Source organism: Harpegnathos saltator, unplaced genomic scaffold, assembly GCF_003227715.2.
Source record: "Harpegnathos saltator strain DR-91 unplaced genomic scaffold, Hsal_v8.6 scaffold89, whole genome shotgun sequence".
In the NCBI taxonomy this organism is placed as follows: Eukaryota; Metazoa; Arthropoda; class Insecta; order Hymenoptera; family Formicidae; genus Harpegnathos; species Harpegnathos saltator.
In genome coordinates, this window is record NW_020230716.1 from 588,814 (window position 1) to 614,021 (window position 25,208).

Consider the following 25,208-nt stretch of genomic DNA (forward strand, 5'->3'; position numbering starts at 1 on the left):
TTTTTTTTTTTTATTGAATGTAAAATAGCGGTGTTATCAAAACTTGCTCTACCCCGGTCGATAGTTTTAATAACATACAAGGATGGTATATCTCGCGAGTCCGCATTGGCTGTCGTATTTACGGCAAGGGCAGTTTAATAATATCTATATTGAAAATATGTTCGCGATAACGCAACTTCTTCTTCATCTTCGTCTTCTTTTTTTTTCTTTTTGTTAGAGATTATACGTCATGGTACCTTGTACCTTTTGATTTGTTTTTCAGTTCACGTACTATAAACCTATACGTCGTAACCGTCGGGTATACAATAAATAATAGTTGTAATTAAACAACGCGCCTTTTCTCGCTAACTAATCAACTCCAAAGACGAACCGCACATATCGCTATAGCCTAATCATAAAACGTCCATTTACTTGAACATCGTTTATAACTATAACAACAACGACAATGATAATGAAAATGACAATGACGGTGACATTGACGACAATTGGTAATAATGATGACGATGATATAATGCTGATAATTATGAACTATTGAGAAATCGAACGGCGATGAGAACGAACGATGATAGTCATGATGATGATATGATGATGATGATGATGATGATAGTGATGATGATAATGATAATGATGACAAAAGTAATAATTATAATTTTATTGTTTATTGTTGCTATTATCGTTATTATTTTTAATATTATTACTATTATTTTTATTATTGTTATATATGCAGACGCATGGATCCGAGATTCGCCACCTTTCGCATCCGTCCTCCTGCCAAAGGCAGAACTCAGTCTCAACATTTGACCGACCGTGGGGAAGCCTGTTGATAAAAGCTTCGCTTTATTCGCCAGCGGTAGATGAAATATTGAGCGCGGAAGGCAGCGTTGATCGCGCATCGGCGAGTGCGCCAATGATAATGACCACGAGTTTAACAGAGTGGCCCGGATGTAGCTGTGCTCATACGACAGATCATCTTTATGCTTGGTCCGTTTCTTCTTTTCCTTCAGGGGAGAAGGAGAAACAGGCACTAACAGCGGTATGCCGAACACAGCGAACATCCAAAGTTTCTCCGCAGCTCTGCTCGTTTCCTTGGATAGAAACGCTTCATTTCCTGCAGCTTCGTGCTCGCGCACAGACTGCAGGAAGGGCTTCTGATGACGTTATACGCACACAGCCGACGGAATCACCCTGTTGTGCAGACACTCTGGAGTCCTTCGTAGAGCCCGTCCTTCCTGATGACGTGAGAGGTACAAACGGACCACGGAAACGAGGTATAAACGTTTTCGGATGCATCCACGAGGTCTGTCCCAAAAGTATCCGCGACCTCTACGTATATTGTTGTCCTTGGGCATCCTATTGTGGAAAACAGGTATACAGTATACAGTATTTAGGGTGGGCCTTTAGGAATACCCCTATCAAGTGACACGACACGACCCAACAGCTGTTCAGTCGGCAACGGTACGCAGTTGTGTGAGCGTCGAAAACTCCGAGCGTCGCATTTCACAATGACTGAATGAGTCAGGATCGTAGCCATAAATCCATCGCCAGTAATAACCCTTTTTAGCAACTCAGAATCTTTGTTGATGGATTCCAGGATGTCTTTGGCAATTTCAACTCGAGAATTTTTTTGATCTTCCGTAAGCACTCGTGGAACGAATTTTGCAATCACATTGGGTTGTGTCGCTTGGTAGGATTATTCCTAAAGGTTCACTCTAAATACTGAATATCTGTTTCCCACAATAGGATATCCAAGGACAGATATATGTAGAGGTCGGATATTTTTGGGACAGACCTTGTATATAAATGCATCATCTCGCGAGTGTTATGGTCGAGTTGACGCAACTCGCCGATATTTCACTTCGTATATTCCTCTATTATTATCATTATTATTATTAATGTTATCATTATTAATATTATCATTATTAATATTATTGTAATTCTTTAACTCGTTCCCGTATCTTACACATTGTATGCTATTGTGTTTTTATTTTCCCATGGAATGTTTGTTAAGTGTTTTTCAACATAACCGATACCGATGAGGGGAAAAACCACTTTTCGAATTGAGTATATATCCATTCTAGAGCCAGCTACGATAGCCTTTGTTATTTCTTGTATTATTACACCCAATTTAAGAGAGAAAAACATGACGAAATTCGCCAAAATTCGGCCCTCGTTATTTAAACACTTGATGCAAAACGTTGGCGAATATAAATGACGGAGAAACATACGCCCCGAGCGACTAACTTATTCAACACGAATATGGCATATACCGCGATTCTCGCTGACCGATGACCTGCAGATAATGCTATCCTGCCGTGAGTCTTTTGAAAAATCGAAATTTTTCTATCTATGAGCAAATATCATTTCGTTTTGTTCAATCTACGACGTCTCTCTCTCTCTCTCTCTCTCTCTCTCTCTCTCTCTCTCTCTCTCTCTCTCTCTCTCTCTCTCTCTCTCTCTCTCTCTCTCCCCCTCTCTTCCTCGTTTCTCTGTTTTTTTCTTTTACGTCTAGATCTATAGCGGCGAGTGTCTTCTCTACCAGTCTTTTTTTCCTTCTCCATTCCTAGGCATTTTAATAATTAAAAAATCGTCATATTGAACCCTGTGTATGACTATTTCTCTCTCTCTCTCTCTCTCTCTCTCTCTCTCTCTCTCTCTCTCTCTCTCTCTCTCCTCTCTCTCTCTCTCTCTCTCTCTCTCTCTCTCTCTCTCTCTCTCTCTCTCTCTCATTCTCTTTTCCTCTTTTCCTCTTTTGTTCTTTTGTCTCTCAGTGAACTCGATTACCCAGTTTATCTTGAGCCATTGCTATGTACCAGGTCGTGTTTCATCAGAGTGTCGCATTTCGAACAACGCTCGTGTACATGGCACAATTAGATGTAACTCGCCTCGCCTGCAGGTGAGGCTCCTTTTAACTTCTTCCGCGCGGTTGCGCGAGGAAGACTTTTAAGAGAGAATTACGATGCTTATATATTCCTTTAGGGGATTTATATTGACTATACGATCTATAACATCTCGATGCACGATATGCCGATACACGCAATGTAAAACCCGCGACACCGTCTCGATCATGATCAACCGAAAAACTAAATCGCCAGCTAATTTCGATTTGTCTACAGCGCAGGCAAGAATACGTAACGGTCGATTCGCGATTACGTCGAAGTTACTGTGTTAAAAGATCCCGCGATCCCAAGTGCAAATCACTACAATTGGTTTATCGTTCTTCGCGACGTTTCTAATATTCAAAATGATCGACAACGTAATTACAATATTCACTCGCTCACGTTCACAATCGACGAGAAAGTCTTCAGCATTGGCAATCTTGAAATTCGATAATCAATCGTCGCTGCTGCTGCTGCTGCTGACAGTTTGAGGAAAGACTGTCGTCGTGGTAGCTTGATTCGACGTTAACCGCTGGTAACATGGACGGTCCACACACGTTTCTAGAGCATGTTAAAGCCGCCACAAGCTAGACCGACGTGGTGCTGATGTTGGTCCTACAGCGGAACAAATGAAAATTTCGTTGGAGTTCGATCCAGAAGCAACTTTCTACTGTCATGATGTGTCGTGAGTGGATGTCGGGAATTTCTTCGGATATTATTATTAATTCGATACGAAGAACATGTAGAGTGATCGAGGAAGTGATCGGCTCACACCGATTGAACGCGTTCGGAATGCACAGCGATTGCGGAACAGTTGAATGAACGTCAAATTAAGCGGACACTATTTTTACGCGCAGCTGAAGTTCGCTCTAGCTCGAATGAACCTTGCCTTGGAAATTCGCCTTGGAAGAGTGCAGAAGAAAATGGCCGAGTTCGCTCGGTCCTCATCGATCGCTGTGTTCTCCGAGCGGGTAAGTATTCTTTGCGAATGAAGGGGCGATAAAAAGAGAAAAGAAGTACGTGTACTTTTTTCAGAAAACGCATTTGCACCCGCTCGTGTCACGACATCCTCCTCTACCTATGGTTGTACCGACCAGCATGTGAAACAGCCACCATCTCTATGGGCAGGGATCCTCTTCGCTTGACAAGCGGCTCGGGTGGAACAGGGTCGCGCTTGCCCACTTCCCTCTTCCACTTGAGCCACGTACCGTTGTCGTTTCCGTCGTTTCCGGTGGACACGCCGGTGAACATTTCCGGGCCCCCACTGCTGCGTCTCCTCAAGATCTTCTTGCGGTTTCGCGGCTTGTTGTTTACGCTATTTCTACTGAACAGATCGCGGCGTAACTCGGATATGTCTGCTGGCACCGATCCTCGCCTCGGAGACAGCATCCCGGAAGCGGTGCTGTCGAACAGTCTGCTGATGCCGTTGTTGTTGCTGCCACCGGTGGTGTTATTGTTGTTGTTGTTGTTGTTCATTGGAAAATTCTCGCGTTCGTCTGGAATCGGTTCAACGTTCGTTTTGTAGTGCTGTCCAAGTACTGTCTTGTCTGCTAGGGTGCTAGGGGGTACTATTGCACGAGTGTCTGCGTACTTACTGGCGAGGACATTTCCCACAATATTTCCCAGCGCAGCCTCTTGCGGAAGACTAGCTCTTCTTAGGGCCGAAAAATTATCTCCACGAGGTCCTAAAGCAAGCCGGTTGGAACCTCCACCTAACGTGTAATATACAGTACATTCGCAATAAATGCTTTACAAATCGTCAGCAAGTTATAGACACAGACTTATAAGCAGAGAATCTTCTGAGAAATAGGCTGCAAAGATCGAGGAAGGTAGAAAAGAATGCGTCATGCACAGAAATTAATACGCACTCGTACCTTGATGTTTCGTGATATCAGTCGGTACAGATCCGCGTCTACAATTATGGTCGACTTTGGCAGAAACAGGAGTTGGAGCAAAGTCGTCCAATCTCGATAGGAGGCCAACCGGAGCTGATCCGCGTCTCCTCGCCCATCCCTGAATTTTACATTGTAATAAATATCGATAATAAAATGACATTGCAAACATCAAAGAGAAGACAGTAAACAACGATTGGGGTTCAACTCTGTAGCTTGCAAAAGTGAGTGTTTTACTTCTCCGCACTGTTTAACTTGCAAACACATCGTCCTTCTTTCAACACGAATATCGTTTGAAAATTTGAGCGCATTCGGGACTGGAATTAAAGTTAAAAATTAAGTTTTATCATTCAATTACCTGGCTGCCCCTGCGGGACAACGTTGACGCTTTGACGGAATCGTCGCACGCACGCGGGTCAACATTCTCCTTCATCTGCGCGTCGGGGCTTAGCCTCGCCATCTTCGAGCTTTTCTCCTTCGTGCAATCCGACTCTCTCTTGCTGCCGATCGCGACAACCTCGTTACTCGAATCACCACTACCGACACTTCGTCTCGGCTCACTACCACTGTCACTCGACGAGGACACACTATGATTACGGGGCGGCGAATCGGGAGGACTACCGATAAAGAACACTTTGTGAGTGCTAAGCTCAGAAGACACGGGTATCGCGGTGAATCGTCTACCTGCGCTGTCAGTCGTGACTGTTCTACACTCTGTGACCGGGGTGGAGTATCTCCGCGGCTCTTGTTCGGCACACGCGCTCTTCGCCGACGAAGCACACTGGTCCGGTCTCTTGGACGACAACGTAGTCCGCGGCTCATGCATCGCCAATTTCACAGCGCGACTATACTTGAGCTCGACCGGATTACAACCCGAGTCCGTTTTGCATTCCGCGACGGACGTGTCGGACACGTGGCTGCTACCGTCCTTGTCGCCGTGAGGAGAGCCACTGCTGCCACCCGTTAACGTGGCGTAGAACATCCGCGTGGACTCGGCGTCTTGAGCGGAGGAAGGCCTTTTGTGGCGATGCTTGGAGAACGAGTCGTCTACCGGGCGAATGGTCTGCATGGAATGGCGACGTGGCTCCGAGCTGATCGCGAAATCGTACTTCTGTTTGATCGTGTCCGACAAGGTCGAACCCCGTCTCTTCGTGGGCATATCAACTGCCAACAATTCCTTCGAGACCCTCGGCACATTGAGCTGCCTTTGATGGCATGTGCCACGGTCATGCGGCGACGACGGTGAGCAGCATTGGCCGCTCGAGCACGATTTCTCCTTGGTCGGAGTCGAGCAGCTGGACGAATCCTCGGCCTCCATCAGGATTTGAGTGTAGCACTGCGACATCTCCGCGGTGGCGGACATGTACCTCGTTCTCGCGTACGGCTGCAGCGGCGGGAAGGTCTGTTGTCGCGTGAGCTGCTTCGTTTGCATGCTCGCTTGGCCGTCCGTCGACTGCAGAACCGTGCTGAGTCTCGAGGCTTCAGTGCTGCTGGTAATACTGGCTATACTCGTCTCCGGTAAGAGATTCTCCGCGCTCACCGGTCTCTCACTTGCGCTCACATTAGACGATCCACCCACACTGCTCTTAGAAGACAACAAAGACAACGAGCTCGGGCCTAGGAGACCTTGATCTTCCAACTTCAACAAGGTGTTTTTCGATTTGACATGCTCGCTCGGCAGGCTCTCTCTTCTGGCGGCTTGACGCGGCGGTAGGCTCAATGGTTTCGACACGCTCAACGGCACAGAGTGACGCCTGCCGGCGCGGTCGAGGCCGACTCGTCCCGGCAACGTTGGCATTCGCGATGCTTGAATATACGCCGCTGGTATTAGCAGATCGATGCTGCCCGAATCCTCGTCAGCGGCCGTCTCGTCACCCGAGCTAACGGCACCCTCGGGCTCGTCCAGCTCGGAGATCTCCGTCTCGGTCTCCTCGGTCGCCTCTTGCGTGATTAATGCCTCCCACTTTTTTTGGTTCGCTTTCAAATACTCCATCAACGAGACGCTCAGTCCGTCGCCGAGGAAACGATGCCACTCGACATAGAGCGGTGTGACGACGTGCTTGAAAAAGCCGGCCTGGATCTTCGGGATGCTGGTGGTATGTCGGTCGCACAACGGCGTCACCGGCAGATTCAGCCGGCGCTCGTAGTCGCCCTGCCTGAAGAACTCCTCGCAGACCTTGTAGGACCATTTCCTAGAAATGTCCCACGGTCTACACGGATTGGAGATGTCGGCGCACTTGAGGGCGATCTGCAGGATGAAGTGGCGGTCCTCTGCGCGCTTCATCTCGAGCGAATTGTTGCTCAGGTAATCCTGCGGTGATAACCCGCCACACGATTAATCGATCGATCGGATAAGGCGCGCGCGCGCGTGCAAAAAGGAAGGAAATCACTCGCTTCTTCGGAAACCACATACCCTGAAACGTGTGAGGAACTCCTGCTGTCTCGTAATGTCCGTCGCCAAGATCAACGAGCTGATATGCCGTTGAAGTTCCGGTCTCACGTCGGCCGGCAGCTGCGCCGAGACGCCGCTCTCCAGGAGGCAGCCTATGGCCGATCTCCAGTGATGATTCTCGAGGACAGATGTGTTCTGAAAATCGACAGGTTTCCACTTAGATCCCCCGTTTCCCCGTTATTCGTCGATCAACTCCATCATGTCTCGGAAATCGTCCTTACCTGATAAAGCGCGGCCAAATGATTACTCGTCGCGACCAGGAACGGCTGATTGACACCTGGGTGATCCAGGTCGTGCGTTACAGCCGCTATTAAGGAAGCCATGATCTCGAGACTGGTTAGGTGCGTCTTAATCTGAAAATTCACAGTCCGGTTATTCCGCATCGTCGAAGGACGAGATCGGCGCGGAGATCATCGTCGAATATCCGCGTTCGCTCGCGTTCGAGTAATTAGTTACCTTCTTTTCTTGGAGGAAGCAATGCATTGCCTGAGTGACGTCCGTCGCGTGTATACTGTTGTGGTAAGGATTTGTACTATGATAACCCTCCTCGATAAAAGCTGCAATTAATGCGATCGTAGAAATGATTAGACCGCCGAGGAAACCGACGTGATTTGTCGAAAACCTTCACACTTCTTCACCTTTTCCCCTCATCCTCTCGTCGAATATCCGATATTCAAATCGTTATCGATATTCGAATAAGTCTCTCGGTTTAAGCGACCCGCGATGAGCGAGTAATCGTGCAAGACACGACGGGAATACAGCGACAAAATTGAATCATTGTTCATCGGCGACTTGGCAAGCGGCGCGTCGCGGAGTAGCGCCTCGATGACAACATTCGCGAATTAAAGAGTCCTATTTTTAAATGAGCAGTATAGGACTCGCAGATAAAAAAAATACTATGAGCACGTATACATAACGCTACACGGCGATACATAATTTTCCGTTGCATGGAAATTCATGGTAGAATAAATAAATAGTAAGTGCCGCGTGGCCTATAAATACCGAAACATTGCATAAGGGAGCCATTCCTCTTACGGGCTCGCTCCTTTTGAATATTTAATGACGACGAATAGCTTCCGACCTGCGTGTCGCGGCTACCGTGATGCGAGAAAAAAAAGGACCCCCGGGTGAGGGAGGGGGGAGGGATGAAGCAAAGAGAGAAACTCCTGACCGATAGATAACTGTACACGTTCGGCGGAACGCGACACTCGTGTTGCGAAAGTCGCATGTGTGCGCGCGTGTTCGGCATGCGTTTGCCACAGCTTGGAGAGGGAAGTAATACACACACACACACACACACACACACACACACACACACACACACACACACACACACACACACACACACACACACACACACACACACACACACGCACGCACGCACGCACGCACACACACACACGCACACACGCACACACGCGCACACACACACACACACACACACACACACGTACACACATACATACACACGGTGGTGGATAATTGTAGAAATAATTAAGCGCACAAAGGCGGCGCGAATGAAACCGAATGTCCCGTCGGTGACAACCCCCGACGATGAGGATCGCGCGAGTTTACACACACGCGAGGCGCACTCGCGAGTCCGAGTGATACCGTTTGCTGTCGACGTTATTTGCGATCTCGCGGGCGTGTTTCCGCGTGAAATTGCGGTCTCGCGAAAAATCGACGCGAGGTGTTTCAGAAATAAAACATCGCGGAGGCCACGCACACGACGCACACGCGAGGCGCGAGGCACGGTACGTAACTTTCACTATCATCGCGAGTGTGTGCGAATGTAATGACAGTTCCGATAAACCGACCGGTTGATAGCACGTCCGCTCGTTTTTAACTATGCTCGTTATCTGTCGCAGCATAAGCGTGTGTCGTTGCTCGCTCGCGCCCCATTTTACGCGACGGACCTATCGGCGATACACACACACACGCACACACGCAGGACAAACCGCTGAAATCGCTATTTAAGTACGCGGAGAGCACGAGTGGCGAGAGCACGGTGAGAAGTTAAAATTAGATAAAATCCCGCATTTATCGCATTTTTTCACGTGCGTCAACGTTATCGATCGTTGCGTACGCAATTTGCAGCCCGAGACTTCCTTCTGCGCGACCTCGTGGAAAACAGTCATTTCCTCGAGAAAACCGCGCCCCGCGTTCTCGCCGGCTGCTGCCGCGACGTGCAAAACGCACACCTGACGCGACGCTCGCAATCTCATCATCTCGCGCTCCTGTCGCACGCGCGCCTCATCCACGATGCGATCGACACGCACACGCACGCACGCGAGCTGCCCCGCAATCTCGGCCCGGAGATTCCCGCGATTCCTGCGTTACGCTTACCGAATAGCTTCCACACGGTTACGACGTCCAAGTTGAAGTGCCGCAGTAGCCCGTACCAGTGAAAGAGATGGACGCACAGCACCGGCAGCGAACGACCTGGAAATCAGACGCGACACGTCAGACGGCCGCCGACGCATCTGAGTACGTCGACGTGATCGTCGAATTATAACGATCATGCTCTTCCGCGTCTCGAGCCCGCGACACGCGAGCGCGCGTTTCAATTAGACACCTATATGCCGATGTTTCGACTCTTGCGGTGCGCTCGGATACTATTATACAATTCCTCCTCCTCCTCCTCGATCGAGTGGCAACGAGACGGGATTCTTCATTGCGTAGGACGAGCTTCAAATTCAGCGCCCGATCGCGAGAGAGCCGAGCCAAAACGCGCGATATCGTATATTCATCGCTCCCTTTATTTATCCCAGCGTGCATTATTTGTCACCGGAGGTACAAAACATCGCTCGTATTTTCCACCTGACGTCGAACAAATTTTACCTTGCGTAATTTTGCACCACCAACCGCTCCCCGTCGGATTGTTTATCTATCCATGCGACTCGCGTTTCGCTCATGACTTGACTGCAACGGAATGTGCGTAACTCTGAGAGCCCCGCTGTTTCTTCGTCGATTTTTCGTTCTCTCTTTCTTCTTCTGGTAAATATATAGAAAAGGGTACAATTCACCGATATTTTTCATTTTGAAATATGTTATAAAGGATGAAATTCTGAGTGACTTTTCCTAATGCAAGTATATGTGGGTCGCTTATAGTTTTTGAGATATTTGACTTTAAAGTTTTATAATTGTACGTTGAAGTATATTTGAAGTAGACAAGCAGTTTTCATTCACTTTAAATATAGGAAACAGTACGTATAAGCGGGAGAGGGGTTCCTCCGTTCCTCCCCAAACAAATCCTAACCTAACCTAACTTATTGCATCCTTATATATTTTTGGACATTGTTGAAAAAAGTTCTCTTAAGATCTATCACCTGGCTCAACTTAACTTACTATAATATCTGCATATAATTAGGTGTTGTGGCTTTTAAGAAGATCTTTTCAACATCGCCCAACAATATATAAAGATGCAATAAGTTAAGTTAGGTTAGGATTTTTTTGGGCGGAGCCCCTCTCCCGCTTGTATGTACTGTTTCCTATATTTCTATGTATATACTAAGTTTGGATTAACTGTTGGATTGTACTGTAAATAACGTCAGCTTATGATATCTGGAATTTAATTCCAGGATAATCAAAATTCCAAAACTTTAGAAATATCTCAGAAACTATAAGCGACCCCCGTATAATTGTATTAGGAAAAGTCACTCTGAATCCTTTATAACATATTTCGAAATGAAAAAAAATCGATGAGCTGTACCCTTTTCTATATATTCACCCTTTTTTTTCTAGCAGTGTACGAAAAAGACCGACGACTGGCCTGTCTGCTGATTCCCGCCGACGACGACGATGACGACGACGCAGCGCAGCCGCTGCCGCACAAGCGTGTTGCGAGCCAATTGAGAAAAAGCGTCGCGTTATGCCAGGGTCTCGAGTGAGCGACAATCGCAATTAGCCCTGTCGATGATTTACCGCTTTGGCGTGGGATTCGCGCATGACGCAAATGCGTTGTGCATCGTGTCGGCGATTCGACACTCTCTCGCGCGTGTCGCGCATCCATCCGGCGAGAGCGTGTGAAAATAGCGTCGCGCTAACGCGGCAACGGGAAAGCGCGCGTCACAGAACGCGCGACGCATCGCGGTGCGATTGAACGCTGGCCGCGAACCAGGTCGATTTCGCGCGCGGCTCCGTCAAGGTTCCCCTTGGCCGTTTGCTTCTTGGCCCTGGGGAACGCGAGTCGCGGAGGAGGTCTTCCATCGCCGTCGGTGTTCGATGCGCGCGCGACGCGCGAGAGGAATTAAGAAGCGCGCGTCTACGCGGCCGCGGTGACTTGAAACTTGAAAATCGCGCGATCGCCGTCGCCGCTCGCATTGACGGCGCGCGCGGCAGAAATTTCCATACAATGAAGCGATTTCGACAATACTCACCGCCCGTGACCGTTTCCAGCGTGAAAGCATTAAATCGCCAGTTTCCAGCCCTTTGTAATACGCACTGCAACACGGTAATTCGAATACGGTAAGTCGACACGAGCACAGGCTCGGGTAATTCGATTTGGCGAGAGAAACGGGAACGCGCGCGCGTGTATTTGACGACGAGAGACGCGGCGAGCGAGAACGAGCGTGTAATAATTCCCACCGCGGACAAAGAGGAGGGAACGCAGGAGGGAGGCGGGAGATGCTCCCGTCGCGTTGTAGCTCCGCTCGAAATTGCGGGGAAAGTTACGGGTATTTTCGGACGCGTCGATATCGCGCAGCGCGACGCGAATTCGTCCCCGATGAAAAAGTCAGCAGCCGAGGCTCGTTAAAAATCCGAAATAGTTTTCAACTGCAACGAGAGACACGAGGATAATCGCGTTCGTATTGAGCTCTCCGGCACGTGCGTTTGCGCCAACTTTGCAATTTTTTTCGAGTGTCCGCGTCTCCCCCCCTCACCCCCCTCTCTCTTCCTCCCTAGTTGGTGACGCAATAAATCGTTAAAATGCACATCGCGTGCCGCGGCTGCGTATTATAGTCCGACATTTTTTTATTTCTGTTCGCGAGCGTGTCTCCGAATAAAAAAAAGGAAACGAGCAAACAGCAGAGCGTTTATGAATGTTGAATCTGGGAAGGGAGGGGCGCGGTGACGGGGGAGGGGGAGGGGGAGGCTGAAATATCGCATAACCGCGAAACCGCTGTGGATTCGTCGGTAGCGCGCGCTCGCAAACGAGCGAGCGAGCGATCGATCGCCGCGATCGACTGTTCGCGTTTTGGAAAGCAGCCTATTTACCTTTATCGCGTCGTATCTCCATCACGATAGCGCTCGTATTTTCCGCAGCCGATACTTCGAATATACATGTATACATACATTTATTAGTTTCGCGGAGTCGCGCGCCGAAGAAGAGGAACTTTTCGCCGGAGAGTCCGTCGATTGCGCGCACGCGCGCGGCTCGGAGGATATAAGGAAATACGGCCTTATTTCGCCAACTTCAAAGTTCAATAAAGTCTCGGGATGGGCGACACGCTATTAAACTTCGACCGCCTCTCGTTCTCGCTCTCTTTCTCTCTTCCTCTCTCTCTCTCTCTCTCTCTCTCTCTCTCTCTCTCTCTCTCTCTCTCTCTTTCTCTCTCTCTCTCTCGCTTGATAAATAGATTCGTAACTTCCATAGCAATCTGTTTCTTGTTCCTCATCCGCGCTCGATATTCCAGATGCAAAAGCCGCCGAGTAAAGTCCGTTCACGGCCGGGATTAGCGAGCACGTCGGATTTCTTTTCCCGCGTATTTCTCACACAGAGACGCGGCGCGAGAGAAAATAATCGCGGAGAAGTACAACGTTCAACCAATCGGATTACGCGTTACCACGAGTGGGTGCTCGTTGGTGCACGAGTCGAGGCGCGACTTGTTCGCCGTCAAAGACCGCCGAGGACGTTTCACCGTTTACGACGGAGTCCTTCGGCTTCAGCCGAGCAAACCTTGCCGCGACGTTAATTTTCCCGGCCTCATCTGCGACGGAGGAGAATTTACACGGCGGAGTTTCAAATGGAAACCTCGAGCCGGTGGGAGAATGCGACTTTGCACGGAGCACCGGGGAGGGGGAGGGGGGGCCAGAATCGCGTTTGAATCCCGTGTAGGAGTGAAAACGCGAGCGTTTCTTTTCTCCTCTTTCCTTTTCCAGGGAAGAACTCCGACTCGGGAACGCGAACGCGGGAATTACCTGCACTAGTCCGTGGAAGATGTCGTCCAGGATTCCGGGCTCCTGATTCAAGGACCTCGTGGTAAGCCTCTTACGCCGTCTCTTGTGCATCGTAAGGAATCGACCTGTGTGCCTGGGCCTGCATCGACCGACGTCCAGGCTCTCCAGCAGGACTCGCTCCGCGTCCGATAAACGCCTGAATGCCGCTTCCGTTGCGGATCCATCGCGAGCCTCCGGTAATGTGGCCGCCGATGTGCCGGAATTACGGAACAGGCTGCTGTCTACGGTAAACGGACAGTTGGATGTGTTGTCACAGCGCGTGTCTTGCGATCTTTAAGTACAACGAGTGCCAAGCAAGTGTCGCGACGCGTGAGATCGATCAATCGGAGCGACGACTCAGTTTCGCTAAATAAAAAGCGCGACATCGTTCGTGATGAGAGGCGGACTCAGCGGAAAGCCCGAGAGAGAGAGAGAGAGAGAGAGAGAGAGAGAGAGAGAGAAAGAGGGGCGGGGAGAGAAAGAGAGAGTCGGCTAAGTTGAAGCTACGTGACTAATGCGAACAGTTACGCATTAACGGGGCCATTGCCGCGGACAGGCGCACACGTTGCTGTCCGTAGGTGCGATACACACGTACGTGTCGTGTCCGTTCCGCTGCTATCGCACCGATGCACCCCCTGCGCTCACGTGTGTCGTCTCTCTCATCCCCCCGGCGCGGCGCGAGCAACGCAGCGGACACGGCCGCGGATTGAGCGCGTGAAACGACATTCACCTGTTCGCGTGCACTCTCGCACCGCGCACACGCGCTCGTAATTTTAGTTCGCGTCTAGTCGGGTCTATTTTCAGGCCGCCGGCGGATTTTCATTGTCGTCGCGCCCGTCGACTCGGCTCGGCCCCGTCCAGCCCGTCGTCGTCTCTCTCTCTCTCTCTCTCTCTCTCTCTCTCTCTCTCTCTCTCTCTCTCTCTCTCTCTCTCTCTCGCTTTCTCGCTGGTCTTCGACGGAGAAAATGCAGCGTTGCATCCGAGGGGAATAGAGAGATACATTCACCGCGCGGCGAAGTACGCGCGACGATGCCGGGGGGGAAAAGTCGATTGTGAGTTCCGCGACCCGAGCAGGAATCAAATACGCAATTTTTTATGTCTGATATGGCGTGACTAGGCAAGCAGGCATAAGAAGGCATTTCGAGTGGTCGGTCCTTATCCGGTCGGAATGTGGCAATTGTCTTGCAATATTTTCTGGATTATACCCTGACTGCAGCGATGACGTCGTCATTATTTGGATGCCTGATTTGGTCCTGATGGACATTCGATCGGGTTTCTTGATTTCGGGTAATTTGATCGGGGCGTTATGCAGCAGTGCGTTTCACTCCTTATTACGTGCCGGATCCGACAAAGTTATCCGGGCCCTATTTGAAATTTGGAAATCGGACTGGGTTTTAATACGGCCGTGGGGAACGATGTTCTGCTCGGGGGAGAGGCGCGAAAATATCGCGAGAGCGATACTCCCCATCGAACGAATCAACGGAAAGTTTGCCGGCTGGATCGGCTGAAGGGGAGGAGCGGTGTTTCATCGATAATCAGCGGGGTATTCAGTGATTCTCAATGGAAACAATCTCTCATTTTGGCCGGCGCCCGTCTTGGAGGTCTCGCCGATATCCAGCGGCGGAAGCGAGATTCTGTGCCGCGGATTTGTGTAGCGATTGTGTGACAAATCCGCGGTACGCTGCTCGGCGGGATACGAATCTCGCCGCGCTGCGGCGTTTGCGTGCGATGACGCTCCTCCTCCCGTGTTTGCGAATCGCGTCGATAATGGAAACAGTCGCTGCTGTTCACTGATCGCTCCAGCGACATTTTGCTGATTGCGCCGCTATAGATACTGCACCGAAGCACCCGTGACTGTAAGTACCCGAGCAGAAATCAAATACGGCAATTTTTTATGTCTGATATGGCGTGACTAGGCAAGCATAAGAAGGCATTTCGAGTGGTCGGTCCTTATCCGGTCGGAATGTGGCAATTGTCTTGCAATATTTTCCGGATTATACCCTGACTGCAGAGCGATGACGTCGTGTCATTATTTGGATGCCTGATTTGGTCCTGATGGACATTTCATCAGGTTTCTCAATTTCAGACAATTTTATCATCGTCCCAAGGCCGTATTAAAACCCCATCCGGCTTCCAAACTTCAACTAAGGCTCGGATAACTTTATCGGATCCGGCACGTAATAAGGAGTGAAACGCACTGCTGCACCCGGAAAATATTGCAAGACAATTGTCACATTCCGACCGGATAAGGACCACTCAAAATGCCTTCTTATAGCTTGCCTATGCCATATCAGGCATGCCATATCAGGCATAAAAAAATTGCCATATTTGATTTCTGCTCGGGCAGCAGCAGTGCATCTCACTCCTTATTACGCGCCGGATCCGATAAAGTTATCCGGATCCTATTTGAAATTTGGAAACCGGACTGGGTTTTAATACGGCTGTGGGGCGATATTCTGCTCGGATATAGCGGTTTAGCGAAGAGTACGCTGATTGTACTTCGGGGAGAGAGCGGAGTCGCGGCCTTCCGTACTCGACGAAGACGCCGCGCCGCGCCGCGCTGATTTGGCAGCGAGTCGCGCGCGGACGTGATTTGTGTTCACAGGCCGTTCTATTATTCGCCTAATGCCGTGTCCAACTGTGGACCCTAAGGTCGTGTGTCTAAATGCGAGCGCTCGTTGTACCCGCGAGTTTAGCCAAATCGATCGAGACGGCTCTTTTTCTATCTACCTCTCACCCCGTCCCTCTTCCGCACGCCGCGGCGATAACGCGAAATGAACCCTTCGCGAGACGCGATTGCCGAGAGGGTAAATACCGGGCCGATAAGTGCATCAGATATTGCTTCGCCGAGCTGAAATATCGGTCGGAATTATTCCAAACGCGCTTCCTCACTTCCAAGAGCGCATGCGCATGCGCGCGCGTTACCGGGAGAGTTTGACGATTTTGTCCCACCAGTCCATTCCTACGCGATTACACGTCCGCGATTACGCGGTCGACGAGCGCAGCCGCATGCAGGAAACGATGAGATTGTCGCGGAGGGACGAATGATGATCCGAGCGAGATCAATCCTCGATTAATTTCGCTTCGCGATGATTCAATCGCGGAACGCGAACGCGTACAACACATGCGTGTGTATACATACGCGCAAGATACGATGAAAATAGATAAAGCAGCCTCTCTCTCTCTCTCTCTCGCGCCAATTTGCCTAACAATGCTCCAATTATGCGCTATTATAGCCTATTTAATTGTACGATAAGACGTCGGAGCGACGAACGACGACGACGAGAGCGCAACGCGCGGCGTGCCGTGCTTTATCCGCGGCTTCTCGTTGCACAACGCAAATTGCAGTCGTGCCGCTACGACGTTGATGCGCCCGTCGCGACGACGACGATGACGACGACGACGACGGCGACGGCGATGACAAGTGTGTTGGGTGTAGCTACACATGTACACATTATACACGGGCGTATATCGCGCGTGATACACTCTGCAACGACACAAGGCGAGCGTCTCGTGGCGGCTCAAATAAATTATGCATTCTTTTCTCCGGCAAACGGACTGCGACGAGCGAGAGAGCGAGCGAGCGCCGAGATAATTGTTGCGCGTATTACACGGACGCGTCGCTCGTCTGCGCGCAATTAACCCAGTTATCGGCACGAACACGCCGATTCGAGGCCTCAGCTAATTACGAGTTATCTATCGAAAAGAAGCACCGTGGGCGGCTGCATAAACGAGCGTTATCGCCGAGCCCGCGCGAGTTTCCTCGCGATTCGCACTCTCTCTCCGCCTCCTCCTCCGCCTTATCTCGATCTTCGCGATGCGCGGTGCAACGACCTCGGCGAGGAGCACCCTGTTGTCGAATTCGTGGGATTATCTTTTCTCTCTTTCCCTCTCTCTCTCTCTCTCTCTCTCTCTCTCTCTCTCTCTCTCTCTCTCTCTCTCTTCCGACATGCCACGGACGCGTCTGTTTTGTTTTCGCGGTCTGTTTGCGCGGATTCGCGACGCGCACCGATGAGGAGACGACGGAGTCCGTTATTGTAATCGGTGCCGGTGGTTAATTAGTGTTTGTCAGCGGGAAATAATCGTGATGACGAGATAAACGGTCTCGCGACGAATGTCTTCGGTGAATCATCGCGACAGAATGATTATCATCAGTTTTACGATAGATACATTTTTATTTAGGAAATGTATGAAAATACACACCGCTACTCAGTCTCATGAATTCGCTGCGCTGCGTGAATCTTAGTGAATGATCGCTCACTCGACTCGACGTTCCTCATCAATTATTCGAAGGAAACAAAGTCCGAGTGGCTCTCGTCGATTTAACCGACAAACTCGCCCGGCGGCATGAACACCGGCTAGTTTCGCGCTCGGACACTCGACCTTAGGAACTCCCTTGGAACCCACCAGCGACAACGGGGCACGGGCGACGGCTGGAAAACAATGCCGTCGTCGTCGTGGAGTGACCGACTACGCCGCGTCAACTAGTGAGCGAGGCAAGTTACGAAGCCTCTTCTCTCTATGCATACCAGATGCACTCGAATTTCCGTCAGAACCTCGTCGATAACTCTCAGCCCCCGGATAGGGTCTCTCTCTCTCTCTCTCTCTCTCTCTCTCTCTCGTGCATCGAAACGTGATATATCGAAGGAGACCAACCCTCTCAGAAGAAAGAAATGTCCCCCCACCACCGAGGAAAATATCGAGCTCCGTCCACGAAGGACATCGCCGCTACCTCGGCATCTCGTTCGCCTCGTCGGAGGACTCGACGTCGACGGTTAGACGATCACGTCCAACGACGAGCCGCGAGCTCGCTCGCCTCTCAGGCGCGGCGGAACCCGCCGACGATCCATACGATCCCGATGACGCCTCGACAATCTCCGCCGAGATACTCAACGTGGTGCCGCGTCGCGCGGCAGCTTCCCTCGGAAAGTCGCGGAAGCCCGAAAACCCACGGCGACCAGCACGTTCTCGCCACGTTAACCGCGCACGCAGGGCACGGCGGCCGCAGGACGAACGGATATCGACCGCTCGTCGTGCGACGTCCGCGCGATCGACACGGGCGAAATTGACGCGGACGACGCGAAGGCTGTCGCGGCCATGCCACGCCGTAGGCTTACTCACCGGAGATACGCACGAACACCGCGTTCTGCTGCTCGCTGTCCACCGTTATCTCGGCAGTCCGCCTCTGCAACAACGATAAGCGATCGATTAGCTTTCGCTCAGCTCATTATCATTATCAGTGCAAATAGTTAACCACCAGCGACAGGGAGAAAGAGAGAGAGAGAGAGAGAGAGAGAGATCACGCTCGCCGCGATAATGTCGGACTCGCAGCTCGAAAATCGGAGATTGTAGGTCAGTTCGACGGCTCGACGAATGAGGCACAGGAAGATGAAGGTCGCAGGAGGACGACTAGGCGCTCGCTTTGATTCTGGCGTTCATCATCGATCACCAACGCGCGCATTGCGCAATTTCGTCGCATTCCGCGGCAGAGCTTTGTCGTCGTACTTCTGCATCTGCGGCGGGTTATCTTATTCGGGTTCTTTCTCTCTTTCTCTTTCTTTCTCTCCCTGAAGAACGGCCTCATTGGTATTCCGCTCGGAAGATTTCGGACGGCGGCAGGTCGACGGCAATGATAGCGCGGGTATCTCTCATTTTGCGAAATTACCCCGGCGCCGTATATAACGGACACACGCTCCCTGCATTTGTAAGAGCGAGGGAAACCCTTTGAAAGCCGATTCCTTCCTCCCGCCGCTCGGGGGAGACAATCCCGCGCGCGCCCTTCCGCGCTGCACCCGGAATTAGTTCCATCGAGATAGGTTTTGGGGGAGAGACAGAGAAAGAAAGAGAGAGAGAGAGAGAGAGAGGGGGGAGAGAGGGAGGAGGGGGACAAGAAACAGAAAGAATGGCGGAAAAGAAAGAAACTGGGCGCACGGGCGAGAACAAGTCGGTGAGTAAAAGCTGCTCCGTGCCTTGCGCGGAAAGACGGACGAGAACAATGGGGCGAAGAGGAGGACGAAGGGGAGGGCGAGGCGAGGAAGCCGATGAGGAAAAACACTCGAGCGAAAAGGCGGAATTGCGCAGAAGCTCCGGGGGAGAGGAGCGATCGGGCGACCTGGGAGAGGCCGAGGCTCAGCGACGTGGGGGCTCTCGACCGGCGGTTCGTTACGCCCCGGCGAAGCTCGCACGTGTGGCCGTCTTCTCCGGAGCGATGTGATCCTCTCCCTGTAAATCGAGAAGTCGTCTGGTAATCGTGTATAATTCCCAAGTGCCCAAGTTTCGGAGTCGCGTGTTTCTCCGAACGGCATAGCAGCAGGCAGGGCGCGGAGGGGGGAGGGGAGCTGAATGTCAGCTTGGAACATTGCCACCGTGGAGAACAATTAGAGCGATGCAGTGCTAATCGTCGGGAAATCAATCGCGCACAAATTTATCGAGGATGCTCTCGACCCGAATGCGCGATATGTTTGCGGCATTATATTCGCCGAAGCGTGCTGGAAATCGTTTATTAACGGGAAGAGAGGCAACCCTTTTTTAGAATAAACCAAGCAGCGTGGGGGAGCAACGCGGGGGACGGGGACGCGGAGGAGAGGGGCAAGAGGAGAGACGACGCGGCTTGAGTGGATGTAAGAGCGAGCAGATAGATAAATTCTCGCCCCCTTTAAACGTCGCGCCGTTCGGCTCTCGCGCTCTCGCGTCCGATGCAAAGCGCGAGAATCGAGCCTAATGACACGTGCGGTAAAAATACGGATTTACGCGCTACTCGGCGCGAATGTCGCGCGGTAGGGTCACCGGATCAGCAAATCTCTTTAACGGCTGATCCTCGCGCATAAAATGCGAATCCCTATGCGGACCAGCTGCTTCGCCTTGCACCTTTGAAAACATTCTTACGAGTGCTCGCGCGCTCGAGTAATGAAATTTATGTGCACCGTCGAGCATTTCTTTTTTTCTCTTTCCTCTTTCCCTCCGTCGGAAAATCCGCGGTCGCTCACGACAACGAGGGCACGAGAGAGCGAGAGAGAGAGAGAGAGAGAGAGAGAAAAGGCAAGGTCCTTATGCTACGGATACGCCGGAGGGAAGGAGAAAACTGAAAACAGCTTTCCTTAATGAGCAAGATCCGCCTTGTTTAACGTTGCGCTTTGAGCAAGTTGGCGAATGAAATCTCAAGAGTACAAGCAGATAACGAATCCTTATCCTTCGGTTAACTCGGAGAGCGCGTCTCCTTTCGACGTGACTTTAATTCAAAGCATAGAATTATAAATAATTCACTTCAAGTATCGTCTGCTTTTTGCCTCGGAAAGATCCTTCAGTGAGGATCCGCCGCTCGCTCGGATCGGTCGCGACTAAACGGGGAGGAGAGAGAGAGAGAGAGAGAGAGAGGACATGCGATGGTTTTCTTTCCTTCCTTCGCTGGTCCATTTTTTGACGCGCGAACACGGACGACGAATAAAAGCAAGGAAGAAGAATTGCGGCAAGACGAAACGACACGCGAAACGCTCCGTCGAGTTAAGAGGATAAACTTTTTATGAACCCGTCGTCGCCACTCCTCCCCCCCATCCCCGCCTCCTAACCGCCTTGGCCGTTCGCGTCGATTTAGCGCGGTGAAGCGACGTTATAACGTCGCTCGTGTATTTATCGTCGGCGGTCTCGGCTCAGCGCAACGTCCGCTCCCGATTCGAGTACAAACCGTTTCCGGCGAGTGCAAGAACGTTCGGCATTCGCGTTCGCGCGCATTAATTAGCCGATTGGAATTAGCCCGGCGGAATTGCCGAAATCGCCGCACGCGACTGCGCGGCAGCTCCAAGGATATCATTCTCGGTGTCTCGCCGTGCGGCACCGTACAAGGTACGCCGCGCTAACTCGCGCGCGTTTCGACTCGATGTGCCAACTTTATTTCGAGCGGAATGTGTTATTGACAATCGCCTAAGCGAAAATAGCGGTAAACAGGTAAGAAGTACCTCGACATTTACCTCGACGAGGTCCTCGCTTAGGAGTGACAGACGCGGGGTATCGCGCGACAGGCTCGACACGCGAAACATGTCGGGATCTCGTCGAAGAAGAAGACGTTCGCCGAGAAGTCCTCGACGAGAAAAGAGCGGCCGATTCAGTCGCGAGAAGCGGTCGCGGGGTAGGAATTATTAATAAAAGCGACCACTTTTCGAAGAAAGAAGCTGCCGAGACAGAGAGGGTTGAGGGAGGGAAGCTCGGCACGGAGACCTCGTCGTCGTACATTCTCGCAATTTGTAAACGTTATTTATCCCGGTCGTTACTTTGACATCCGGGGCGATGTGGGTCGTACACAAATTTTCGAGAGAGCGCGTCGTAAAAGCGCGACGTACGTTCCTCCTCGCAGCGCGCACTTCGGGAAAACGGCTCGACCGTCTGAGCGTTCCTGAGAACCACCCTTGAGAACACCCACCTGTCCTTGATTCTTCCTCTTTGTCGTCGTCGTAGGCGGCGGCGCCGACGGCCTCGTCGATGCATGACGCGTGCGAAAGACGATCGAAATCTCTCACGACGTGAATACGCGATACGTCGAAATGTACTCTTGGTCGCGTCGAGTGCGCGCGCACACACACGCACACACACACACACACATGCGCGCGCGCGGGAAAAGCTCCTCCGTCGCGATCGATGTGCGATCCAATTTCCGCGAATCACCCACCACTTTTCTCCGCGAGAATTCGCGCCTCGGCTCTATCACGAGCGTGCGCGCGCGGAATATATTTAGGATATTCGCGGGGAAAGCGGAGGAAGGAGCGAAAACATCCGCGCGAGAGCACGATTTCCGCTTATTTTAGCGCGGCTCCGTCGCGGATATCTGAAAACGCAAGACGTGCGCGGCGGCGTGCGATCATGAAACTCCCGCGGTCGTCCTGCAGGACAAGACGATACGCTTCGCGGGGGGAACGGAATCTCTCGAGGATAAGCATATCCATATGCGCGGAATGATAGACTCTTAGAGTTGGATGGCGAGAACAGCTGAGCGGAACAGCCCACGAGCTTTACGTCATATTCCGGTTTTCACGCGCGGTCGGCCGACACAGTTGATCGGCGATTATCGAGCCGTGGACGCGGCTCGATGCAGTCTCCTTTAAGATCTGCGTTATGCGATATGTATAGAGATATATACAAACACATATATTTGTATTGTGCGACACATGTGTGTGTATCGTCGACGTATAGCGACGACGACAGCGCGCGGGCGTGTAAACAGCCAAGAGCGTTATCGCGCGCGCGCTAGCCGACTGCCAGGTTTGTAAAAAATCAAGACACGAGCCCCGGAGAATTTACGTAAGCGTGTGCGTGTGTAAAATCAACGTGCGTGTGGAGAATCAACGTGATTAATTATTATATGCGATCGCAAATGACGGAGAGCGCTGCTGTGCGCAACGCGACTGACGATGTTAATAAAATTTAACACGTTCCGCTCGCCGATACGATAATGCGCGCGCTCGTGTAATCGCAGCGCGTTAATAATTTCGCCGGCGTGCCTGCCTCCTCCGGGAGCAATCGCAGCCTCGTTAACACCGAGTCGGTCAGTCGCATTTTCGCAGTCGCGACAGCGCGGAAAAAAACGCAGCTCGCGAGCGCGTTTACCTTGGCGCGAGTAAACACGGCGAGATCGATCCCCGCGGCGCGATTGCAGCGTCGAAATTTTCAGACGGACCGAACAGACCGGTCTCTCTCTCTCTCTCTCTCTCTCTCTCGTTTCGAGTTTCGAGCGGGAAATACGTTATCAGAACGTGGCCGAGCGTTTCGGGCCCCATGCGACGGCCTCTCGCGAGCGAGGAGTTATTAATACGAGCGCGAGCTTAATAACCGCGCGACCGTAATTCTAACGTTCGCGGGGGTCTCGTTCCGCGATAACTTGAAACGGCCGTTATCTTATAGCGAAATCGCATGTAGGCAAGCAATAACGATAAATCGCGCGATACTCGCCGGGTCTCCGTCGTGTACAGAGCCGTCGCCGTCGTCGTCGTCGTCGTCGTTGTCGCAAAGTCATTGGCTGCTGGAGGAAGGATCCATGAGAATTTGGTCGACTGCCAGTTTCGGCGGAACTGTCTAACGAATCGCCCGCGGAAGCCAATTCTACGGCGTTCGATCGGTAACGGTACGACTAACTAACCAACTACCTAACTAACTAACTAACTAACTAACTAACCAGCCAACCAACCACCCAACCAGCTACGACGACGGCCTTCGCTGATTCCGAAGACTCCTACCTATATACGAGTATACGACGCAATGCATAGAGCGGCGATTATGTAAACGACCGTTTCGTCGCGCGTATGCTTCTTTAGGCTGTAAGTGAAAAACAATGGGAGAAATAATTGAGTAAGCGCGACAGGGACGCTTCTAAGCGAGCTTCGATCGCCAATCGGACCAATCGCGTCGTATGTGGACGGAACTCCTCGAGGACGAAACGTCCTCATCGTCTCCCTCTTCTCGTATGTGTCGCTACTTTTTATTCAACTACGTAGCTGCGAGATCATAGATAAGAGGCTATAAACAATAAGCCGGCAAAGAGACTCGCCAACAGCCGGCGACTATTTGCAGCACGATCGGCCGCCGGCGTACTTCGATTCTCCTTTGATAGTCGCGCGCTAACGACGCGGCGCGGCCCCGACAACGAGCGCGAGCTTTCGTCTGCGGATTCCCGCAAACGAGCGCAACATACGCGTCGGTCGGATATCTCGCGAAAAGACAACAATCGATATCCCGCGCGGAATTAGTCGGGAGGCGGCATCGCCGCCGCCGCCGCCGCCGCCGCCGCCGCCGCCGCAGGTTTACGTTTCGGTTTCGGCTGCATCGGCCGCCACAGCCGTAACGATAAATCACGTCTGATTAACCGTTTTCAACGGCGGTGGCCGTTTCTGCGGATCGTTTTCGCCGATCTTAATGGCTACTTTCCGGTTTCGTAAGCCCCGGCACGACGGCGAGAGTTAATCTTAGCCGTTTTACAGTTCTACCGTGGCGATTTACAGCTCGCGCGAGCCAGCTTTGTACAGGTGCGAGGAAAGAACGCGGAGGGAAAACCAGCGGGAGAGCCCATCGCGCTCCAACGGGGGGGGGGAGGAGGACGAGTCGGTCGTGCACCGGCCGACGCTTATCGTTATCGTCGTGCGTCGGCGATTTTGCGACAAATTTAGCCGCCGCATCGTACGACGATTCGCCACGGTGAATTATGTTTCCGCGCATATTCGGGCTCGGGGCGATTCCTCGACCGCGCGAAATGACGGAGCAACTAAGCCCGAAACTTTTAAGCCAACATACTCCCGTACGTACACACACACACACACACACACACACGCACACGTACGCTGGGATCACACAATCGAGCTGAAACTTCCAAGGTAAATATTTCATTTCCTACTACAAGGCGATCCTTCTTCGCGGCGAGCGAGCTAGGTTAGGCGCTGCGGTTAGCGTGTGTTATCGTTATCATTTATTGCGTAATCCTATATTAGCGAAGGAGAGAACAACAGCGAGAATACGAGGGAAAGGAGGAAGCTCGGAATAGAGTCAATTAGTCTTGTCGAACAATGCGATGAAATTATAACGGACGGACGGGACGCCAAGGTGAACCACGTTAAAGCTCCAACAAAGCCTTAACATTTACCAGGCTCGCGAAACTCGTCAGTCTTTTTAATTGTTCACATCGAAGCAGCTCTCAGCAGCCTGTCGGCCCGGGGAATGGCCGGTCGCGGCGGGCGAGAAAGCAAAACGGGCTCATTTCGTAATTGTGCGACGAGTGCGTTCCGCAACGAGCGAGGGGCGAGACAGTTCGAGCGGCGGTGAGCGAACGACTTCGTTACGCGACGATAAAAGGTA

General features: G+C 51.5%; 1 protein-coding gene across 12 annotated transcripts in view; it reads right to left on the reverse strand.

Annotated features, from left to right (window-relative positions):
• The window catches only part of LOC105181918 (uncharacterized), a 73,144-nt gene continuing 47,936 nt past the window's right edge, over window positions 1-25,208 (reverse strand). For 6 of the 12 annotated variants that reach the window (XM_025307505.1, XM_025307507.1, XM_025307500.1 and 3 more), the window contains 12 exons: window positions 18,501-18,564; window positions 13,362-13,621; window positions 11,600-11,663; window positions 9,567-9,662; window positions 7,677-7,777; window positions 7,442-7,573; window positions 7,182-7,355; window positions 5,127-7,079; window positions 4,745-4,889; window positions 4,472-4,588; window positions 3,971-4,372; window positions 2,700-3,491 (listed from right to left, as the gene is read on the reverse strand). In XM_025307505.1, coding sequence (XP_025163290.1) covers window positions 3,448-3,491; window positions 3,971-4,372; window positions 4,472-4,588; window positions 4,745-4,889; window positions 5,127-7,079; window positions 7,182-7,355; window positions 7,442-7,573; window positions 7,677-7,777; window positions 9,567-9,662; window positions 11,600-11,663; window positions 13,362-13,621; window positions 18,501-18,564 — 3,552 coding nt within the window. In that variant the 3' untranslated portion in view covers window positions 2,700-3,447. Of the gene's footprint in view, window positions 1,351-2,699; window positions 3,492-3,902; window positions 4,373-4,471; window positions 4,589-4,744; window positions 4,890-5,126; window positions 7,080-7,181; window positions 7,356-7,441; window positions 7,574-7,676; window positions 7,778-9,566; window positions 9,663-11,599; window positions 11,664-13,361; window positions 13,622-18,500; window positions 18,565-21,792; window positions 21,911-25,208 lie in introns of those variants that run through there. The other 6 variants (XM_025307501.1, XM_011139005.3, XR_003114316.1 and 3 more) reach the window with 5 other exon arrangements.